A 19,192-nucleotide genomic window follows, 5' to 3' on the forward strand; every position below is an offset into this window, starting at 1 on the left:
CGGTACAATTATGTATTACTTAGTACTTACTAGAAACTTTTTTAAAAAATTCTAGAGATATTTCCCAACAAAAAAGCTTATCTAACATTGTAGATAATATTATTTATCAAGTGATTATTTTATCCTGATCACCTTAGCTTGATGACCATTTATTTTATAATTGTCGAGATATGAGATAATGGTGTGACAAATCTTCCATTACATGAATATTAGTTAAGGGTACTTTTTTATTGTTTAGTTGAGGTTTTACATGCTTAAACACATGCAAATGCTTGAAATATTAGCGCAAATAATTAATACATGTAAAAGGGTACCCCCACAACATATTCAAATCTAGAAAATTGATACTGTAATTATTATGATATTTCATAGGATAAATTAACCTATACCATCTTCTACTACTTAAGTATATCCTTTCTTGTGTGTTTTAATATGTAAAGGAAGGGGAGTTGTTCCTTGATTTCTTGTCATGAACCCAAGTTGGGAAAATATCCAAGAAAAAACAAATAGTAACGTGGCAATCCAATCATCTTCACTTGGTGTATGCTCCTATTTTCATAAGACCCAACTTGTACTACAAAACATATTATTACTCATATAAACCACTTAATATTTCCTCTTCTTTCCACAACCAAAACGAGAAAACTCATTCTGGATGTTGAGTTCTTGGAGTAATTGGTAGTTTGGGAAGTTAATAATATTTTCTGTAGCTAGGTAAAAATGAGGAGAAAGTGTTCACATTGTGGGAAGATAGGTCATAATTCAAGAACTTGCACCAGTTTCAGAGTAGGTGTCATTAGCTGTGGATTAAGACTCTTTGGAGTGCAAGTACTTGACAATATCTCTTCTTCATCTTCATCTTCATCTTCATCATCATCTTCTTCTTCTCATGATATTCACTTGAAGAAAAGTTTAAGCTTAGATTGCTTATCTTCATCTGAAAAGACTAGTTGCACAAATGGTTCTCTCTCTGATTGTCTCTTAGGTCAAGCTCATCAACATAGAAGGAAAGGTTTGGAATAATTATTCTTGTTTAGATGTATAATGGTTTCTCTACTTTTCAGTATAATAAGGTACTGTTGTATGAAAATAATTGTCGAAATCAGATTCCCCTATCGAAAATAGGATTGACTAACAATTTCAGAAGAACTAGAGTTACATGTTTTCTTTCCCTTCAACAGGTATTGAAAACCCTTTTTGGCATGCAATCTTAATAACCATGCATCTTCGTCTTTGTGAAAGGAAAAGTTTTGTGTTTGTTCTCTCAATTGAACATTCCTTTCCAATATCTTCATGCATGTATGATTTAAACTACAGTCAAACCTCTCTATAACAATCTCGTTTGTTCCAAATATTTTTGGATGTTATCATGAATTGTTGTTATAGAAACCATATACTATTATAATAGAGCATGAAATTTGGTTTCGGAAAAACTTGACTTTTACAGTGAAGTGTCCTTATATAAGAATATTGGTTATAGAGAGGTCGGACTGTATTCTTTTCGATTGGCCTATTTACAATGTAACTAGTCAAAGTCGTTCTATTAATATTTTGACATTTTTTTAATAAAGGCGGTGCTATATATGAGCCACTTTGATTGTAGCTAGCTAGACTATTTCACCGGATACATGTACTTTACGCCAATATAGATATAGATAATTTTATCCATCAAAGTTTAATTAAGCAGATGAGAAGAAAACCAGCTAACATTTTTTATTTTTTACTGAAATTCGAACCGTGTCTCATTTGATTTAAATACACACACATTTTTTTAATGTTAATTATATGGATATTGTTGGATGATTTTAGGAGTTGCATGGACAGAGGAGGAACACAGAACATTCTTAGTGGGACTAGAGAAGTTAGGTAAAGGAGATTGGAGAGGAATTTCAAGGAACTTTGTGACAACAAGAACTCCAACTCAAGTTGCTAGTCATGCTCAGAAGTATTTCCTCAGACTATCAACTCATCATCTCATCAACAGTAAGAAGCGCCGTTCCAGCCTCTTTGACTTGGTACGTATACTATATAGGATCCTCATCGCCTATATATTTTCTATTTCTATGTGTTTGGTACCATCAATGTCATTTTTTAGAAAAATATTTTTGATGACATAGTCATTCTATGGTCTTTGCATAGTTAATAGCAAAGTATTTCTAAGAAAAATATTTTTCATTAAATCGGAGAAAAATGACTTCCCTCGCTTACTAGCAGAAGTCATGTTTCTTATAACTATCTTAACTTTTAACTTCGTACTACTTATTATAACTATCAATTAGACATCATTATTACTAGTATTATTTAGTTCTCAAAAAATCCCAATCAATACGCTCTTCTTTTCACTTTAATTACTAATCAAATATAATATATTTGAAATTTAATGTGTTATTTTTCTGAACATGATAGGTAAGGAGCAACAACAAGAACCATCTTGATGCTATAACCGATTACATTAATACCAAGCCAGACTATGCAAATTCTCTAACTGGGATAACAAGCTTAAATGAAGTTTGCCAAGAAACTAGTTTATCTAATTTGATGGATCTCAATTCTGCTTCTCATCAGATGGTCATGTCTTCTTCTACTATTATGTCCAACTCTCCAGTGGAAGCAGCACTTGATTTGGAGCTAAGTCTAGCAGCTCCAACAAATGTGGATAAAAGCAAGCCTAATACCTTTCTAATTGGACCTATTCCTGTTACTTAACGTACTCTCTATGCTATAATGAATGTGTTTTCCTTTTATCATGTTACTATATAGAATGTAAACTCCTGTAATAACTCTATTCTCCATCTCTAACATCAAATTTTCAGGCAACGACTTTCCAAGAGAAAAGCATTTTTCTCAAATATTACGTACTATTAGAAAGTAATAATGGGTGAATAATAATATCGACCCATTCTTTTTTTGTTTTGAGGGGTGATGGGTGGGGTTAATTGGGTTGGAGGACATCTGTTTTAGGAGTTTTAGTTTGGCATAACGCAAATAAATTTGGTATACCAAGTTGTCAATTGTCACATCGTGCATTCACTTTTAAGAAAGTGTCCTTTGAACCAACAAGCATACCTCCATATCTTGATAAATAACACTGATAATCTCTGTATTCATAGTTATTCACATGTTTCCTGTGGAGGATAGAGATTTGTCCTCTTCCCCCTACTCCCAACATTTATTTTATCCATTAAAGCTAAAGCCTACATCAGAGATATGATTGTTTTTGTTTCACACATCTGACTTCTGAGCATCTAAATTCTATACCGACGGATATTGTCACTCTACCTATCTATTCTAACCTTACTCAAGTGCATTTTTTTTTTTCATTAAGATTGTTCAAACTCTAATCAATGAGGCGTTCTTGAGACATGATTAAGCCTTGAACTCATTACAAAGTAGGTTATGTGCTTTGGCCCGCTCAAACTGTATTTTAGTGTATTCACCAAGGCGTACACCTCATCATTTATTGTTTTTCTTTATTAAAACTCGTACTTTATTTATATTTTTCACTTAATGCTTCAATAGATTTTGGGGTCTTTTATTTTTACTTTTTGCCTTTGATAACACTAATGATTCAGTTCAATTCTTTGTGCACAATGCTACAAAATTGAATATATAGTAGGATTATATAGACAAAATAAATGTCCATTCACTAGCATTTCTTGATTCAAGACATGTATAAGCTGTCCTTTAGGTCTCTTGTGAGTTGGACCACTATAGTAGGACAAGTGAGAAAACTAGAAGCTTTCTATGGACCCCGTCCCTGCCCCTGCCCTTCAACACACCATTGTGTTGGTTGTGGTGGCAAAGTTTCACATTGTAAGTTGATAAGAAAAGAAGCTAAATACTAGTATAAGATATACAGTAATGCTCTTAATGGTGTGAAATCTTTCAAAAAACTCGGTGCACTTGGCTTAAGCAATTGATCATTGGAATTGCAGAGCAAGAACTCCAGCATATTTGAGTTTGCAAAGTTAACTAAAAAGACATTAAGAAAGTTCATCCAATGTTTCATTCAACGAACTCATTAAATGTATATATTAATCATAAAAGACGGATATGCTATGGACTATTAGTTTTGGATAAGGTCACGTCTAGGGGTGTGCATTCGATTTATCGATTCGATTTTGACCATTATCGATAATTATTTATCGATTATCGATTTGTACATATGCTTATCGTTATCGTTTCAATAAGGTTTCGATTTTTTCGATTTCGATTTATCGATTTTTGGGGCTTATCGATTCGGTTATCGATTACACCAATAAGAAAATTTACGGGATTCCACGGAAAGTATATCGCTACAAACACACCTAACTAATATGGATAAAAGGAAGCTAAAATAAGAAGAGCACCGTTTATAACATAAAAATTGTGTCAACAAGCACATGCAACGAAACTAAAGTAAGGGATCAAATGTATGTCACCAACACTCCAACGGTATAAACAAACAAAAAATCAAAATACATCATCACGGCTAATTTTGTTTTCCATTAATTTGAACTTCATTCACTTGAGCTTTAAATATGACCATTCCTTAAATGTGGTAGAGGAAATAATAGGGTTAGGGACTTAGGGTAAAGGAAAGGGTATTATAGAATAAGGGTAAAAAAAATTAAAAAAATCTAAAAAAAATTTACTGTAGCTTATCGGTTTATCGATTAACCGATAATCGAAGAGGACAAAATCTAAATCGAAATCGATAAATCGATAAGGAAAATTTTGAAATCGAAATCGATAAATCGAAATCGATAAACCGATAACAAATAATCGATTCGATTTATCGATAAACCGATTTGAATGCACACCCCTAGACTCACGTCTGAGTTTAATCTCAATCTTGGGAATGTGATTCGATTCTAATTTGAGTTATTATCGGACCCGAGATTGATTGTGATGTGCAAATTTCCGGAAGCTACAATATACGTACATAACAATCGCAGTAGTCATTACACTTTTTGGCCCACTCCTGCAAACCAGCTGTTGCTTTTGCAAAAGGACCACTGCTTTATGCTTTTGCAAATTGGGTCAGGCTGTCGTATCTACGAAACATAGGCACGACAAATTCTGGATTATATGGAAAGGTTTATGTAATGAATGAGTCCAGAAATGGGATGAGGCCAAACTCGGACAAGTTTCCACCTTTCATACCATATGGTATTATTATGTGCATGTTTAAGATTGCTGATGATCGTACGATCAAGGATCCTATTGATGACCCTTCGAGAAAAAGAATTCATATTTCTGGAGAGTAGTCAGGACGTAATAACTGTTGATGTAATAGCTTTGGATCACTAACAGGGTCCAGAGTCCAGACATTGTCCTATTACTGCCTCTAAATTGTCAACAAGGATGCAAAATCTTACCTTATATCCATTTGATGTTCTGTCTCAATTCAGTTCCTGACCAGGAATCTGAAAGTAGGGTCACTGTTCACTATTTGTTTCGTCATTCGTGAAGAATTTAATCTCGAAGGTAAGAAGCCACAAATTGTGCAGAAGTTGTAGGATTCGAACATAATGTTCGTGAAAATGGACTCTTAGTGGTCGATTGGGTAGAACAAATAGGAAAGAAAAAGGAGAATTGAAGTAAAACAACACTCCACGTTTAAAGTGTATTATCCTTCTTTTTATTCACTTTTGGATTCTTTCTGTTCCTGGGGGAAAATCCCTGTTACTAGCTGACAGATTTCATGCTTCATACAAGGTCTTGGCACGAAAACATAGATGGTGAGAAAAGTTATTGCTGCAGCTATCACAAGAAAATAATATAGCAAGAAGCTCTTACTTTGTTCGCAGGTGGAAAAAGTAATCCTCTTTGCAAACCATTCATTCGCGTCATGTCTTTAGCTTTGCCAGTGAGAATCTTCCAATAGTAGCTTTATTCTGAAGTGCATCTTTGAGAACGAGGTACAGGCAGAGTTATGCAAAGAAATTCTCCTTCAATGTAAAGTACAAACTTTAAAATAGGATGCACGGAACTGTGTTAGAGAATACTTTCCCACTTACCGCATACAAAAAGAAGAGGGAAAGAGAATTTTGTGGCGCTTTATTAAGGGGCAGTTGGAGTATTCGCAAATTTAGGCACTGGAATACTGCACCTGAAAAGTCAAGGTTCAGTTGTATACATACAACTATAATTGCTACATCACTTTAATCTATGATCGTCTATTTACAGAGGATATTGAGAGGGCTGTTTTGACACAAACCCAGAAAAACAAAAAAATCTAACTAGAGAATATAAACAATTGCATTACAGATGGGCAAGATTGTATATAGCAGCTACGTGGGAAGTAATGGCGTATCAAAAAATAAATGCCATGGAATGTTGGCAGATAGATCAATAAGGGCTCTGCAACTTTGCAACCTCTCCGATGTATCAAAGAAAACCACCTGATGTTGGTGCATACAAGGAGCTTCATGATTATGAATTGTCCAGTCAGTCACCTCCTTTGCACTCCTGTCCCCCAGCATCAGAATGCCATCAGGTATATATTACTATTTGCTTTTCTGGTTCTGATTTTTATTTAACTATCATGAATCACGGGATCCTTGGATCAGCACACTGATACGCTTAGAACTGTCTGCGCGCAGGATATCTCCTTTGGGTCCAATCTGTATGAAAAATCATTTCCAAGATCTCAAATCTCTTAACACAGGCAGGTATTCAAGGGAAACTGTAACCAAGTGAGCTGATAAAACTGCAGAAAAACCAGGCATTCTTTACACGACAAAAAAAATACCTCATTTGGAGTTTCAGGCGAGAACCACCGCAGTAGTATTCCAAGATGCACAACAGCAGGAATTAGCTTGAAAAGCAATGGTGTGGTCACCTGTAGAATTGATTTGGAGTGAGGCCCAACATTTTTTTTTTAATAAGGGAAGTGAGGCGCAACATATCAGCATAGAAACAAAAATGAAAGATAAAGTAGAACCATTAAATTTTATCACTTGAGCCTTTCCCTAAAAGATTCTCCCAATTGTCCTATGTAATAACGCATAAGTCATCTTCATCGCCAAACTATTAGAGTTGTCAAAGACATAATGAAGTGGTACTTATTCAAGGTTTGGCTGATAACTCTAGCCTAAGCATTGCAAATATAATTTCCAACAATATCTTGACTAAGGGTAAAAGTTTCAAAATTCAGACACTAGGCTTCAACAACCTTATGTAGGAATCCTATTTGTTAGTCCTCTAGAATCCAAAAATAGATCATGAAGTCCACAAATGTTTCCCAAATCCCCGTGCAGAAGCTCGCGTACATGCATGCAACCCCCTTTCCCGGAATTGAAGTGCTTGTAAAGCTGGCTCACCTGTTTAATCAACCATTCTAAAGTACAATTTAGCCCATCATAAGCACATAAAACTCATGCAGCTAAGTACCAGTAAAGTTATTTTGGTAAAATCTGCAGAAACCTTTTCATTTGCAATCCAGATTGTTTGGTGTTCAAGATTTTCACCAGGATAACTGTAAAAGATGTTTAAAACTCAAACACGCTTAGTTCAGGAAGAGTCTCGATATGTTCTTTATGCCTAACCTCTGACATCAACCCCCTACCGGGACATAATTATGAAAACCCCTTAATGCAGATCTCATGAGTCTTCCATATTTTCTGAAGCACCAGCTCTTTACCTCCTAAAGAGCACATGCATTGTCACAGATCCAGATTCTAGTCAATTGATCACTCATAGAAAGATATACAAGTATCAAAAGCAAGAAGGCAAGCAAAACTTCAACAAAGTCTCAAAAGTATATAAGGTACAGCTACTGTTGCTAGAAAAGAGAATAACAGTAAACATACCAAGCTAAGTGCAGTTGTGCCCAGAAGCAGCATATACACTTTACCCTGCAGCATCACCAAATTCCATTACTCATCTCAAATCAGCAGTCGATAACTCAACAATGATTGAATTTTACATAAGTGAGAGTGGCAACAAGGAAAGGAATACAACGTATTAGTAAATTAATTTCAATTCCATCAAATCACACAATTCCTACAAAATGGTACTCAAAATATCACATGATATCATATTACTGTAGACATCAGCAGAAAAGAATTTTTCATACTGCTTAAATGGCATACTAAACCAGCACCTCAATTAGATGAAGATTTGAAGCACGGCTAAGAAGAACAAAAGCAAACTCTCCTATTTGAGCTAGAGACATTCCAACCTGGACATACCCATACAAAAAAGTTAGTAACAGAAATTATGGGTGGAAAAGAACAGATACTAATAGCTGTTTTATATATTGAAAAGAGTTCAGAAATTATGACCTCATATGACTTGGAAAACTTACTAGAATTGCAGCCTTGTTGGTGTAGCCAAAACCCTTGACAACTGCAGCAACCACTATAGTTTTTATAACGATGACCAATATAACAGCTGCTACTAAGATATCAATGTGATTCCAAAGAAAATGAACATGGATAAGCATTCCAATGCTAGCTAGAAAAAGAGCAGCAAAGAAGTTCCGTATAGGTTCAACCTGCAACAAAATGAAAATACAGCTAAGAATAAGGCATGTAGTGCAGACGGTGTAATAATGTAACCATAATCCACGAATATGTGAAACCCACATCTTCCAGCATGCCTACGATTTATATGGAATTGTTAGAGAAAATTATTTCCTTAGAGAGAAGAAAACAGTTATAAGCTTAAAGCCGGAACAGATAAAAATAGGTCCGGTAGCAACATGGACAAACCATCCCAACTTCTAAAGTGGAATTTATACAATTCTAAAGACTAAGTGCCGGAACAGAGCGGAAAAGTCTTAGATAAGCAAAGTTCCTTCTTCAGATGGATCTTTATCCTCTCTCTTACTGAGCCTTGCCAGGGACCAGGGCTATGCTAGGATATTAGGCTAGGTAGGAGAATCATTGAGGATAACGGAAATTGGGGAAGTACACTTTTGAGATGGAAAAGAGAGAGAGAAGATGTGGAGTATTCGCCGAGGTTCTGTGTTGTTTAAGCAGATTGGGAACTAAGGAAGAAGGCTGAGATCGGTAGTGATAAGCTATTATTGCTTAGATAAAAGACGGGGAGGATGTTGATCACTATCCGCCGCACCAATAATTTCATTACAGCGTTATGGAATTAACATATTTCTTATTTAACTTTCAATTGGGTGTTCCTAAAACCAAGGCAACAATGATGACAGGTTCGGGGTCACACAGATTGAAAGCTGGAAAATGGGGTTATTGAATGTCTCCATTTTGCTTTTTCAGGTTAATATAAGCTAGAGAAAAAGATAAAGAAGAATTTTTAAAGGGACCATTTGTATAGATAGTTATTAGGCTCTTCGAGACTTAATATATACATGCATTTGTAAGAATGACATCGTTATGATGTAAAATTACTGAATACTTTGGTTAACATAAAAGATGCAAGCAAATTTTAACTTGTGCTATTCGGGATTGCTAAGACCGACTGATCAATCAATCGAACATGCCTTATCCCAATCTAGTTGAGGTCCATCGGATGAATCCTCTTCTATCCATTCCAATCTAGAGGATTATTATATTTTCTAATCTTTGAATCTGTTGATTTATTCTTCTCTGAAAAACTAAAATCTCATCAATTTTTATACTTGTTCCACTTAGATAATGTTCAAAATAGTGATATAGCTAAGGAATCATCCTCTCTATCTCCACAAGGTAGGGTAACGTCTGCGACATAGTACCCTCCCTAGACCCCACTTGTGGAATTACACTGGGTTCGTTCTTGTACTGATACAGCTAAGGGTCAATTGAGAATCTTTGCCTAGAAACACAAGTTGTTCTTCGGTATTTTGCACATAGATAACGTCATAACGATAGCGATGAGAGAGACATGAGGAAAAGTAAAATGCTTATGAAATATACGAGATGAAAAACCTGTTCAAGTGTATGTTGAGCAAGATCGGTTGTTGATATCATCACTCCAGCAGCAAAAGAACCCAGCTCAAGACTCAAACCCAGTTTATCACTACACTGTGATGCAACAGTCAATTTAATCCACAAGTAGGTCATATCCAGGAGATAATAAGAGGTTAAAAAGTTGAGAACCACGTATTTGCTACTCAAAGATATGAAAAAGAGACAAACCCAAGCAACAAGCAAGCAGAAAGCCACAGATGCAAGTTGATACAGTTCATTAGTCTGCAAAGAATTCAGTAAATCAGTCATGTATAGAAACAGCTGTGACATAAAAGATGTGTCATTCCAACAGATGCAAAGTTACCTGCGAAGATAGGCCAATCATTAGCTTAAGAAACCAAGGTACACAGGTGCGGCATAATACTGACAAAATGGCCAAGAATATGACCAGAACGACAAATCTGTAATCAAAAGGATAGTAGCAGTCAAGGACAAGATTCACATTCAAAATGTTTAATACAGTCAATATCATAGAAGAACAGAAGGAAAATCAGGAATTGTGCTCTTATTCTTTCTTTCTTTTTTTGGGGGGAAGGGAGATGAGTAGAGGCTAAAGTGAAGTTGGAAATTTTGTTCTACTGCAGTGAACGTGTGAAACTAATCAACATAAGTGGACTTTAGATTTGTGGAATGGCATAATGGAATTTGCCCTGTAATAAATATGTTGTGTTTAAGAGATATGTCTCAAGTGTTCAGCGATCAACGGGATCCAGAATGACTCACCAGCTGATTTTTTACTGGTTTCGCACAAATCTAACAGGTTCAGTAAGTAGTTGGCCTAAGCTATAATGAATTTTCACACTTAAGGTGTCAAACTAATACGAAGCACTGCAGTTTCACCTCTCAGCTTTTGAAGTCTTTATAAACATGGTGGGACTTAACTGGTCAATGCCTAAGAAATTGAAACTACTTCAATGATGCTGCAGAAAAGGTTTTTGAAAAGCTTCAGGTAAGGTCTGGAACTCAACCCCAGCTGCAATCTGGTGGTCAATTTGGAAGGAACGAAATGCAAAAAGTAATAATTTAGAGCAAAAAAAAAATCTATAATTACAATGAAGTATAGATGTATCTCTTTACTTTCTTTTTGGTGCAATGTGGCTTTAGTTAATAATGTAGAGGCCATGACTGATTTTTTGAACTTATTATACAACCTGTGATGCAGCTATATTGTAAGGCTATGCTTATCAATAAAAGCTATACTTAAGGCTATGATTGATTTTTTGAGCTTATTACACAAGTTGTGATGCAGATATACAGTACATACCTCAGAGCATATACTTGTAGCTGGAAATAAACAAAACTACCTCTTACTGATTAAGAGAAAAAGTGTCAAACAAGGTAATAGTTTAAGATTGAAAGCTCTTTTGTTTGGCACATCATAATTGCCAGACACCCACCATAGATATCACAATCTCACCTCTAAGAATGACGAAAACAGAACAACATATGCATTATGGAGATGCAAAAGAATTCTGTAATGCATGTAACAACATATTGTTTCACATAAAAAGAATTCTGCATTCCAAATTCAAAATTTATTCAATCGCCACTGCTTACAGTTTTGCCATGGAAACCATTCCTTGAAGAGCACCGGAACTACCACCTAGAATAGGAAGCAGTGCAAATAGCAAACCCACCGTGCAATCCTGGAAGTCAGAGACATCTCAAAAGTTCAATCAGGGAAGAACTCTTGAGAAAAAGGACAAGAAAATTTTGACGAGAAGGAAATTTTTAGGGTATAACACATCCATGTGAAAGGCAGCACTATTTTTATAAGAAACATCCATATAAAAAGACAAACGTGAGCCAATATTTTGTCAAAAACATTGCTATATTCACAAAAGAGAAAAGGATAGCTGAGACAGACCTGCAGAATAAGAGTTCCAATGGTGACTTGCCCATAGAGGGTGTTAACACTATTTCTTTCCATCAAAAATTTTAACACCTGTTATTCAGAAAAGATAAAGATCTTCAGTACATATATAAGAAGCTTTACTAATTAAAGCATAATGTGCCCTTTACAATATTTTCAGTCCATAACATCCGATAAGGGGATTCAACATTCAAAATTCGTTCCCTTCCGCAGTTTTCCCATTTTCCTAATTCAGTTATTAGCCAGTTATGAAGGAAAATGTGTTGTGTTTAGTGGATTCAGAGAGCCAGAAATCCTCAAAATTCCAGTGAGATGGCTTCTCTACATTCTGAAAGGGAATACTGAAACAACTTTGCAGTTACTCTATCGTATTTCTTGGGCTTTTTAATACCTCTAATCACATTTCTTAACAGCAAGTGAAGCACAAAACTGATGCAGGCAGAAACTAAATGCTTATGCATCATTTATTGTGATGTTAGAAAATTTTCAAATTGGAGTGAATCCCATTGCACATCTTTCTGTAATACACTTTTTTATCAGTACATCTTCCTATAGTACACCCCTTTTCAGATTATTCAAAAGATCTTTCCTAGAATGAGGATGTTACTTCCTGTCTTACAGCACTCAACAAGGTCCTAACATTTCGTAATAGTAAAGATATAGGGTATTGAATCCAAAATACAAAAAGATTCATGCATCTATGGCATCAATTTTCCTTCTCCTTTCCTCAATTATACCTTAGGTAAATTTAACTATCAACTGCAATTTTTTCCATTTTCCTCTAGGAACGCATAGGGAAACTTACATGAAAATTGAACAAAAGCCCGTGACAAATACTTGATGGTACAATCAATTAAATTGGAAAGATAAATTCAAAAACGACATCAACTTGCCACTGCTGTTGAAGACATTGATAAGAAGACGCCGACAAAAACACCTTCAGATGCTTCCCCACCGCATAACTGTAAGTATCATTGATTCATGGTTATGAATAAGAAAGACATTATATGTTGCATAACTGGAGCACTGGAGCTTTAAACATAGAGACAACATTTTAAAAATGCAGATTCCCGTAGCTGAACTGCATGTTGAGAAGGTAGCTAAAAAAAAGGTGATAATAGAAATCACATACCGAGGCTGTTATCCCAGACAAACACATGAAGAGAAAAATTTGGAGTAACCCTCCTAGCACAGCAACAGCTCGAACAATGCGAAGCTGCAGTTACAAGTTAAAAATGCACTTCTGCTTTCACTCTACATGATAAAATACAAAATTGTCTTAATCTAGAAAATCAAAAGCAAACCTTCGCGGTGGAGAACTCCAAACCCAATGCAAATAGAAGAAAAATAACACCAAATTGAGCAACTGTTTCCACCTGAATGATGTAGCCACTGGATATTAGGAAACACGAATTTAGAAGACCTAACCTTTTTTTTTCTGATAAGGAAATTAGAAGACCTAATATCAGTTAGACCATTAGCACAACATTAGATGGGGATGGTCCAAAAGACAACTTAATTAACATAAAAGTACTATAAGCACAAAAATCATATCAGGAGGCTACGCTGTTTCAATAAAGCAGTTCAGTAAAGAAATTGAATTTCCAGGAAGCGGTAATTGTAAGATGGCTAGTAAGCGGCTCTCCAAAAATATATTTGCACCTCAAAACTCTGAAAAGTATGCAATGACTCATTAGCACTTACAGATCACAAACGAAATTTATAACATTTGCAAGTTCACAAAATTCAGTGAGGGGCTAAAGTGCAAGAATAAAATAGGCCTACTAAGGTCACTGATTCAACAATGGAAGGCAGAGTTCTATTGCTTCTAAGAGACCAAAGTGTAAGATTGGAACCGGAGAGCAATCTGTCAAATTTGGCCAAACACATGAGTGGACTGCAATAGGCCTGAAAGACTGTAAAGTGATCTTTGGGACAAAAGGAGCTAACGATATAAAGAGTTCGTTAGTGGCCACAACTGTATCTCAGGCTTAAGTCTTTCGTACACAATGACTTAAGCTGGTTTTTTGGGGAGACATGAATACAGGAGCAGAAAAGAGTACATCCTTCGTAGGCCTCATCTGGTTCCACTTAATGGAGGTCTGCCTACTAAGTGGCTTTCTTTTCACAACCATTTATTAGCTCTTAATAGGTCTGAATCATTAAGATCTTGTACAAAGGCTTAAAATCATTCAGACGCTCATTCAAAAAAAAAAGGAGACAGTATTAAGCTTCTCTAGTCTCAACTTTCTTATTCCAATCAGATAAAAGTTCTCTTTTCTTATCTATCGAAAAAGATGACTTTTTACTCCAAACTAATGAGAGAATTTTCAAGTAAAAGGAGCAAGCTAACCATCCTCCATGTGGTGGCAGTTATACTAGGGCGAAGTGAATACTATAAGAACAACATCAAGAAAAGATATTCTTGTTTTCTACTGACTGGGATATATAGTTGAGGTACATTTGATTTTATCCTCCTTAAGACTCCGTCAGATCAGTTTCCTTCAATTTGGGACAGTGGGAGCAAAGACAGTCCCACTTTGATATGAGAATATGTGGCTGAGATCAATGGTTTTGTAGACATGGTCAAGATTTTCTGGAGTCTTATGATGTGACAGGAATTCCAAGTTACATTCTGACGAAAATACTAAAGCTGCTGGAAGTACTTGGAGTGAGACGGCACCACTTTAAGCCATCTAGGAAATAGGAAGTCTGCAATAGTGGAAAGCCTTATGAATCTTGACAAAGCGCTAGATGAAAGTATCTTAATACTTTAACAGAGGAGGAGCAACTGCAAAAAAAAAAAATTAATATTCAGGTTGGAAGAATCTAATGGAGGCAAAATTCAAGATCTCTTTGGCTCAAACAAGGGGATAAAAGCACCAAATTTTTCCACAAAATAGCTAATGCCCACAGGAGATACACCATGTTGATAAGCTAAAGATCACTGGGGAGATCTGAGAGGCGCAAGAATCTAACAGAGAAGAGATATTGAAGTTTTACATGGACTTCCTTCCAAAGTGATGCCATCCCTAGAAAATTTGAAGAAGAAATGAGCTAGGAGTTCAATGAGGTATAAAGCACATAGGCCTGATGGGTTCTCCATGCCCTTCTATTGGAGGTGCTGGGAAGTTATCAAATCCTGACTCATTTATTCCATCAATTTGAAAGCTTAGAAAAAGCTTTGATGCCTCATACAATGTCCTGATCCTCAAGAGAAGGAATAATTAGAGTTTAAGTACTTCAGGCCCATAAGCTAGCTGGGCAGTTTCTACCATAAATTTGCTAAATTCTTATTATGGTCATGGACAAGCTGATAACAGACACACAGCTAACAATTACCCAAGGGAGGCAGAATATTGATGCAATACAGATTGCAAATAAGTGCCTACTCAATGTCTATGCAAACTAGACCAAATAAAAGGTATTACACGATAACATAATCTTTGTCAGTTTAATGAATCAGACTGGAAATCGACATACCTGCAAAAAAAAAAAAAAAAAAAAAAAGCATACCTGCACCATTTCACTGACAAAGTTAAAACCCCCTGGTCCAATTACAGATCCTGCTAGCAAATATCCTGTGAAAACCTGAAAGATATTAACAGGATAGGACTTACTTGTTTCTGAAGTTTAATGCATAAATTAAAATGTGTAAAAGCAGCCAAGATAATATCGTCAGCATGAAAAATAAGAGGCTATACAGTTAGCATAAAAAACATGCAAAGGATGAATTAACACACCGGTTGTCCAGCACAAGCAAAGGCAATGCCACCACAAGTTGCAGAAACAATGACAACAACGAGATCCGATATTAATCTGCCAATTGATTTACAGTAAAATCAGATCAGTTAAAAAAATATGGCTCCTCTTAACAGAACAATCTTCCTTTTTCACTTAGTTCAGAATGACCAGGATGTAGGGAAGAAAAAAGCTAACCTCAAGTCTAGCTGCAGCACTGGAAACTTCGACTTGGGATTAGACATGATAAAGACATTATCCTGATGGGGGAGCAGGAGTGAAGGCACCAGTTAGTAAATCATGTTCAGTAATCCATAATCATCTCTCACTACTACTAGTGCTCCTGTGTGACCTATTAGCAGACCCAATACTTTCTAGATGCAATAGGTACCTTTCGATCTATCAAGGTAGGTGTATCTTCAGCTCCATTGTCATTCTCCAGGTGGAAAACATCATGCAACTGGAACGACCTAATATAAATCATTATTCCAACACCATTCAGTATTTTCACTTCCAATAACATGGAGACTATTGAAAGTAGCATAGCATGTACCAAATACAAGATTAACCTTACTTTTCCTCCTTCGTCTCATTCTTCTTGGGCTTGACCCTAGCAACAGTTTCCAAAACTGCCTGAGAAATGAAGCATTTCAAGAAATATTCAGATCAAAGTGATAACATCAACATGAAAACACATCTTAAGATTCTTCTCAGACACTTATTATTAAATGGCAAACTACATGGTAAGCAAAGAATAAAGCCTTAAGCTAAGGAATAATGTGCCGTTTAAAACAATCTACTAGCACAATAACTCAAAATAACATCTAGTTACCGATTTTGAGAATCTTTTCTCACAATAGCAGCCATGTTAATCTGTATCTAGCTCTCAGGATCAAGAACAACCAATAAGCTCCAAGATCAAATTCCTTATTTCATAAATTTGTATACAACATATTAGCACTTCATTCTTTTTACTTCCCAAAGACCCTCAATGTTTTATTAGCAATTCTTGTCAACTGCAGATTTTCATCTTTTCATGTAAACAACCGGAAAATATCACAATATAATTTAGCTAAAAAAAGCATGCTACTTCATTGTAATCAAAAGTGTGTTGTGCCCAACTTGAACTTCAAGCATCACCATTACCATGCACCACATTCCACAACTTGGTTTACAGGAGTATATGGGTTAAGCTTCAGTTTTAATATGGGCAGACCAACCACTGGACCTCAGATCATAGCACCAACACTTATCACCTTCAACTAAGAGAAGCCCAACCAGTTGGCAATAAATGATTCTTCGGCTGATTAACAGATGCTAATTGACCAAAAGAACAAAACAGAAATTTTAGGAAAAGAACTGCAATGGGAACTAGCATGTACTTTGCCAGAGAAGATGTTCCAAGTGGCAGTCCAAAAAACTCATCCTTGAATAATAGTTCTTTAAATAGTTCCCATTTATAGCAAAATAGTAAAACCGCTAAGATTGTAGCAAACAAATACATAATAAACCCCTCAAAAAGCAATTAAAGTTCCAGATCAGCAATCAGACTACAAATATCCTATCCAAAAACTATTTCGAGGAACGGATAACCGGAGAACTATTGCAATAACTTCTCATTCGAAATTTGCAAGTCATAGGGGCCAAATTATTTTCATTCAGACAACTCGAAGGAAGTAGGGGCAAACCTCTTGATCTGCCACGCTGTTGTTGAAGCTTCTGGGATCAGTTGCTGAAATGAAAAATAAATAAATAATAGTATGAGAGAACAAAAGAAAGACCAGAACGGGAGCTACCGAATCCTAAATCACAAAATCGTTTACAGAAACTTTATCACCAGCATCAGAGATAGGTTTATTGAGTTTCAAATAACATATCAGAGAATAAACAACCAAATCTAGAAACAGAAGATCTTGCCGCATAAATGTAACGACACGTAAAAGTACCAACACTGTCAGTCCAGCTAGTAATTCCACTCAAATTGTTTCGCAAAGAGAACATATTATCCAGATTTAATAGTGTAAATAGTAAAGAGGTAAACTGGAAGATTAGTGGGAAATAGCTACTCAAACATGCAATTTTAGCTCCCGCATTGCATGTTTTGTTGGATTCAAGTTCCCTCAAGCCGAGGCATAGCATTGGATAAACCCTAAAAAATGAAGAGCAGGAATTGAACTAACCATCGGACTTGTCGTCAGTCTCGTTGAACTCCTTTTCGAGAGCTCGATCGATCATGTTAGCGAAGGTAACTTCCGTAGATCTAGACGAGTTGAATTCAGAAGCATTTACGACGTCGTCTGCATCTTCAAACTTCGCATCAGCATCAGAGAGAACGTATTGGAAGGAGAAGGAGAGAATGAGGAGGACAACGAAGAGCCCTCCCATTTGCAATGGATGTTAGAGAGAGAGAACTCTGATGAGTGAGAGTTTTAGAGAGAGAAGGTGACTTTTTATGTGGAAAAAGGGTGGGGTGAGTGGCAGCCGATTGAAGCTAACTAACCGTCGTCGAAGTCGAAATGTTTTCACGTTCACGTTATCGGCGAGGGAAGTTTTTGGCGAGAGATTGAAGGAGAGAGAAAAAGGAAAGCATCGGGCCCCGGGAGAAGTTGAGTGAAAGTACAAAAGACTCCTCCTTCATATTCGCTTCTTGTGATTCCCGTCAGGTGTTTCCAATGAGGTGCACACGAGGTTTTAGCACGTGCAACAAACGCTCCGGTATCAACCGCTTCGATCAACGGCGATACCAGGTGGCGGTCAACCTTAGTCACATTATCCGAAAGCAAACGAAATTCGTTATTTTTTGTGAAGAAAATCTTTATCTATTCTACAGTTCAAGGGGAAAATTTTTAAAACCGAAAATACTACACAATGTTAAACCACAAAAAGGTAAAATATTTCATAACAAATTTTTCAAGGCATTGCCCAGGAGTTCAACTTTATTATATTACTACTTTTTTGGTAATTTATTCCTTAACTTTACCAGCTTTATCTTTTAGCCTATGGGTTCTCAAATGTAATCTTCATTTTTCAAGAGTGAAGTCTTTTTATCCGTAAAACGGTTCAGTTGAATTTATACAAAATTTATAGATATGTGAATTGATTTGATCCTCAAATGATAAAGGAATTAGACAAAAATGTAAGACTTAAACTAGAAATTGAGATTAAACAGCCGATATCTTAGTCCCGGGCGCAGAGCTTCTGGAGGCAGTAAGAACAATATAAGTAAGCAAGAAAGTAAAATGTTATTGAGTTTTTGATAGAATATAGTGTATGCTTGTCAGAAAATTCATGTCCTTTACAATAACGGTAGAGATCACTATTTATAGTTATACCTAGGAAACAAGGTCCTAGGATCAAGCCTCTCTTAAATGATAATTATGAGGGTCATTGGAGAATGTGTAACGGTAGGCAGTGAATGTCTTATTCTCTGTAATGGACCGTGCACTTAATACTATAGAATATTTTTCATTAAATACTATCAGATGGTAGGTATTTATTTCGTCTTTATGAATATTATTCTCTTCGATAACAATCGAGATCATTGCCCTCAGCACCAACTGTCTTCTGTCTTCGGCTCCACATGTCACTTTCTCATGCAAACATTAATATGAACACCCTATACAGATAGTCCCCCTACTTTCCCATGGCATAACTTTGTGTCACCGAG

The 19,192-nt window shown here is 36.0% G+C and overlaps 2 protein-coding genes across 2 annotated transcripts; one reads left to right on the forward strand and one right to left on the reverse strand.

The window, feature by feature from the left end:
- Nucleotides 1–430: 430 nt before the first annotated feature.
- Nucleotides 431–2,999, forward strand: LOC104223563 (transcription factor MYBS3-like). Its single transcript, XM_009775026.2, has 3 exons — nucleotides 431–1,012; nucleotides 1,810–2,015; nucleotides 2,407–2,999. The coding sequence occupies exons 1-3, from the start codon at nucleotides 721–723 to the stop codon at nucleotides 2,704–2,706; spliced, it is 798 nt and encodes a 265-aa protein (XP_009773328.1). The 5' UTR covers nucleotides 431–720; the 3' UTR covers nucleotides 2,707–2,999.
- Nucleotides 3,000–6,019: 3,020 nt separating this feature from the next.
- On the reverse strand, nucleotides 6,020–18,309 carry LOC104223564 (K(+) efflux antiporter 4-like). Its single transcript, XM_009775027.2, has 20 exons — nucleotides 17,706–18,309; nucleotides 17,214–17,257; nucleotides 16,100–16,158; nucleotides 15,917–15,995; nucleotides 15,724–15,785; nucleotides 15,528–15,603; nucleotides 15,301–15,375; nucleotides 13,089–13,160; nucleotides 12,917–13,000; nucleotides 12,678–12,746; nucleotides 11,779–11,856; nucleotides 11,469–11,557; nucleotides 10,216–10,312; nucleotides 10,080–10,133; nucleotides 9,870–9,965; nucleotides 8,294–8,482; nucleotides 8,090–8,167; nucleotides 7,797–7,841; nucleotides 6,737–6,826; nucleotides 6,020–6,608 (listed from the first exon to the last, which is right to left on the reverse strand). The coding sequence occupies exons 1-20, from the start codon at nucleotides 17,908–17,910 to the stop codon at nucleotides 6,528–6,530; spliced, it is 1,722 nt and encodes a 573-aa protein (XP_009773329.1). The 5' UTR covers nucleotides 17,911–18,309; the 3' UTR covers nucleotides 6,020–6,527.
- Between the last annotated feature and the right edge of the window lie 883 nt (nucleotides 18,310–19,192).

The sequence above is a fragment of the Nicotiana sylvestris genome, chromosome 7 (assembly GCF_000393655.2).
Source record: "Nicotiana sylvestris chromosome 7, ASM39365v2, whole genome shotgun sequence".
In the NCBI taxonomy this organism is placed as follows: domain Eukaryota; kingdom Viridiplantae; phylum Streptophyta; class Magnoliopsida; order Solanales; family Solanaceae; genus Nicotiana; species Nicotiana sylvestris.

What these genes read in the sequence shown, in the direction of transcription:
- LOC104223564 (XM_009775027.2), bottom strand. Translation starts at nt 17,910, where the DNA reads ATGGGAGGGCTCTTCGTTGTCCTCCTCATTCTCTCCTTCTCCTTCCAA. An exon ending in TGTCTGGGATAACAGCCTCG is followed by an intron (nt 12,747 to 12,916) that starts GTATGTGATTTC and finishes TGATACTTACAG; the next exon opens with TTATGCGGTGGGGAAGCATC. An exon ending in CGCCTGAAACTCCAAATGAG is followed by an intron (nt 6,609 to 6,736) that starts GTATTTTTTTTG and finishes TTTTTCATACAG; the next exon opens with ATTGGACCCAAAGGAGATAT.
- LOC104223563 (XM_009775026.2), top strand. Translation starts at nt 721, where the DNA reads ATGAGGAGAAAGTGTTCACATTGTGGGAAGATAGGTCATAATTCAAGA. An exon ending in TCATCAACATAGAAGGAAAG is followed by an intron (nt 1,013 to 1,809) that starts GTTTGGAATAAT and finishes GGATGATTTTAG; the next exon opens with GAGTTGCATGGACAGAGGAG. An exon ending in GTTCCAGCCTCTTTGACTTG is followed by an intron (nt 2,016 to 2,406) that starts GTACGTATACTA and finishes TGAACATGATAG; the next exon opens with GTAAGGAGCAACAACAAGAA.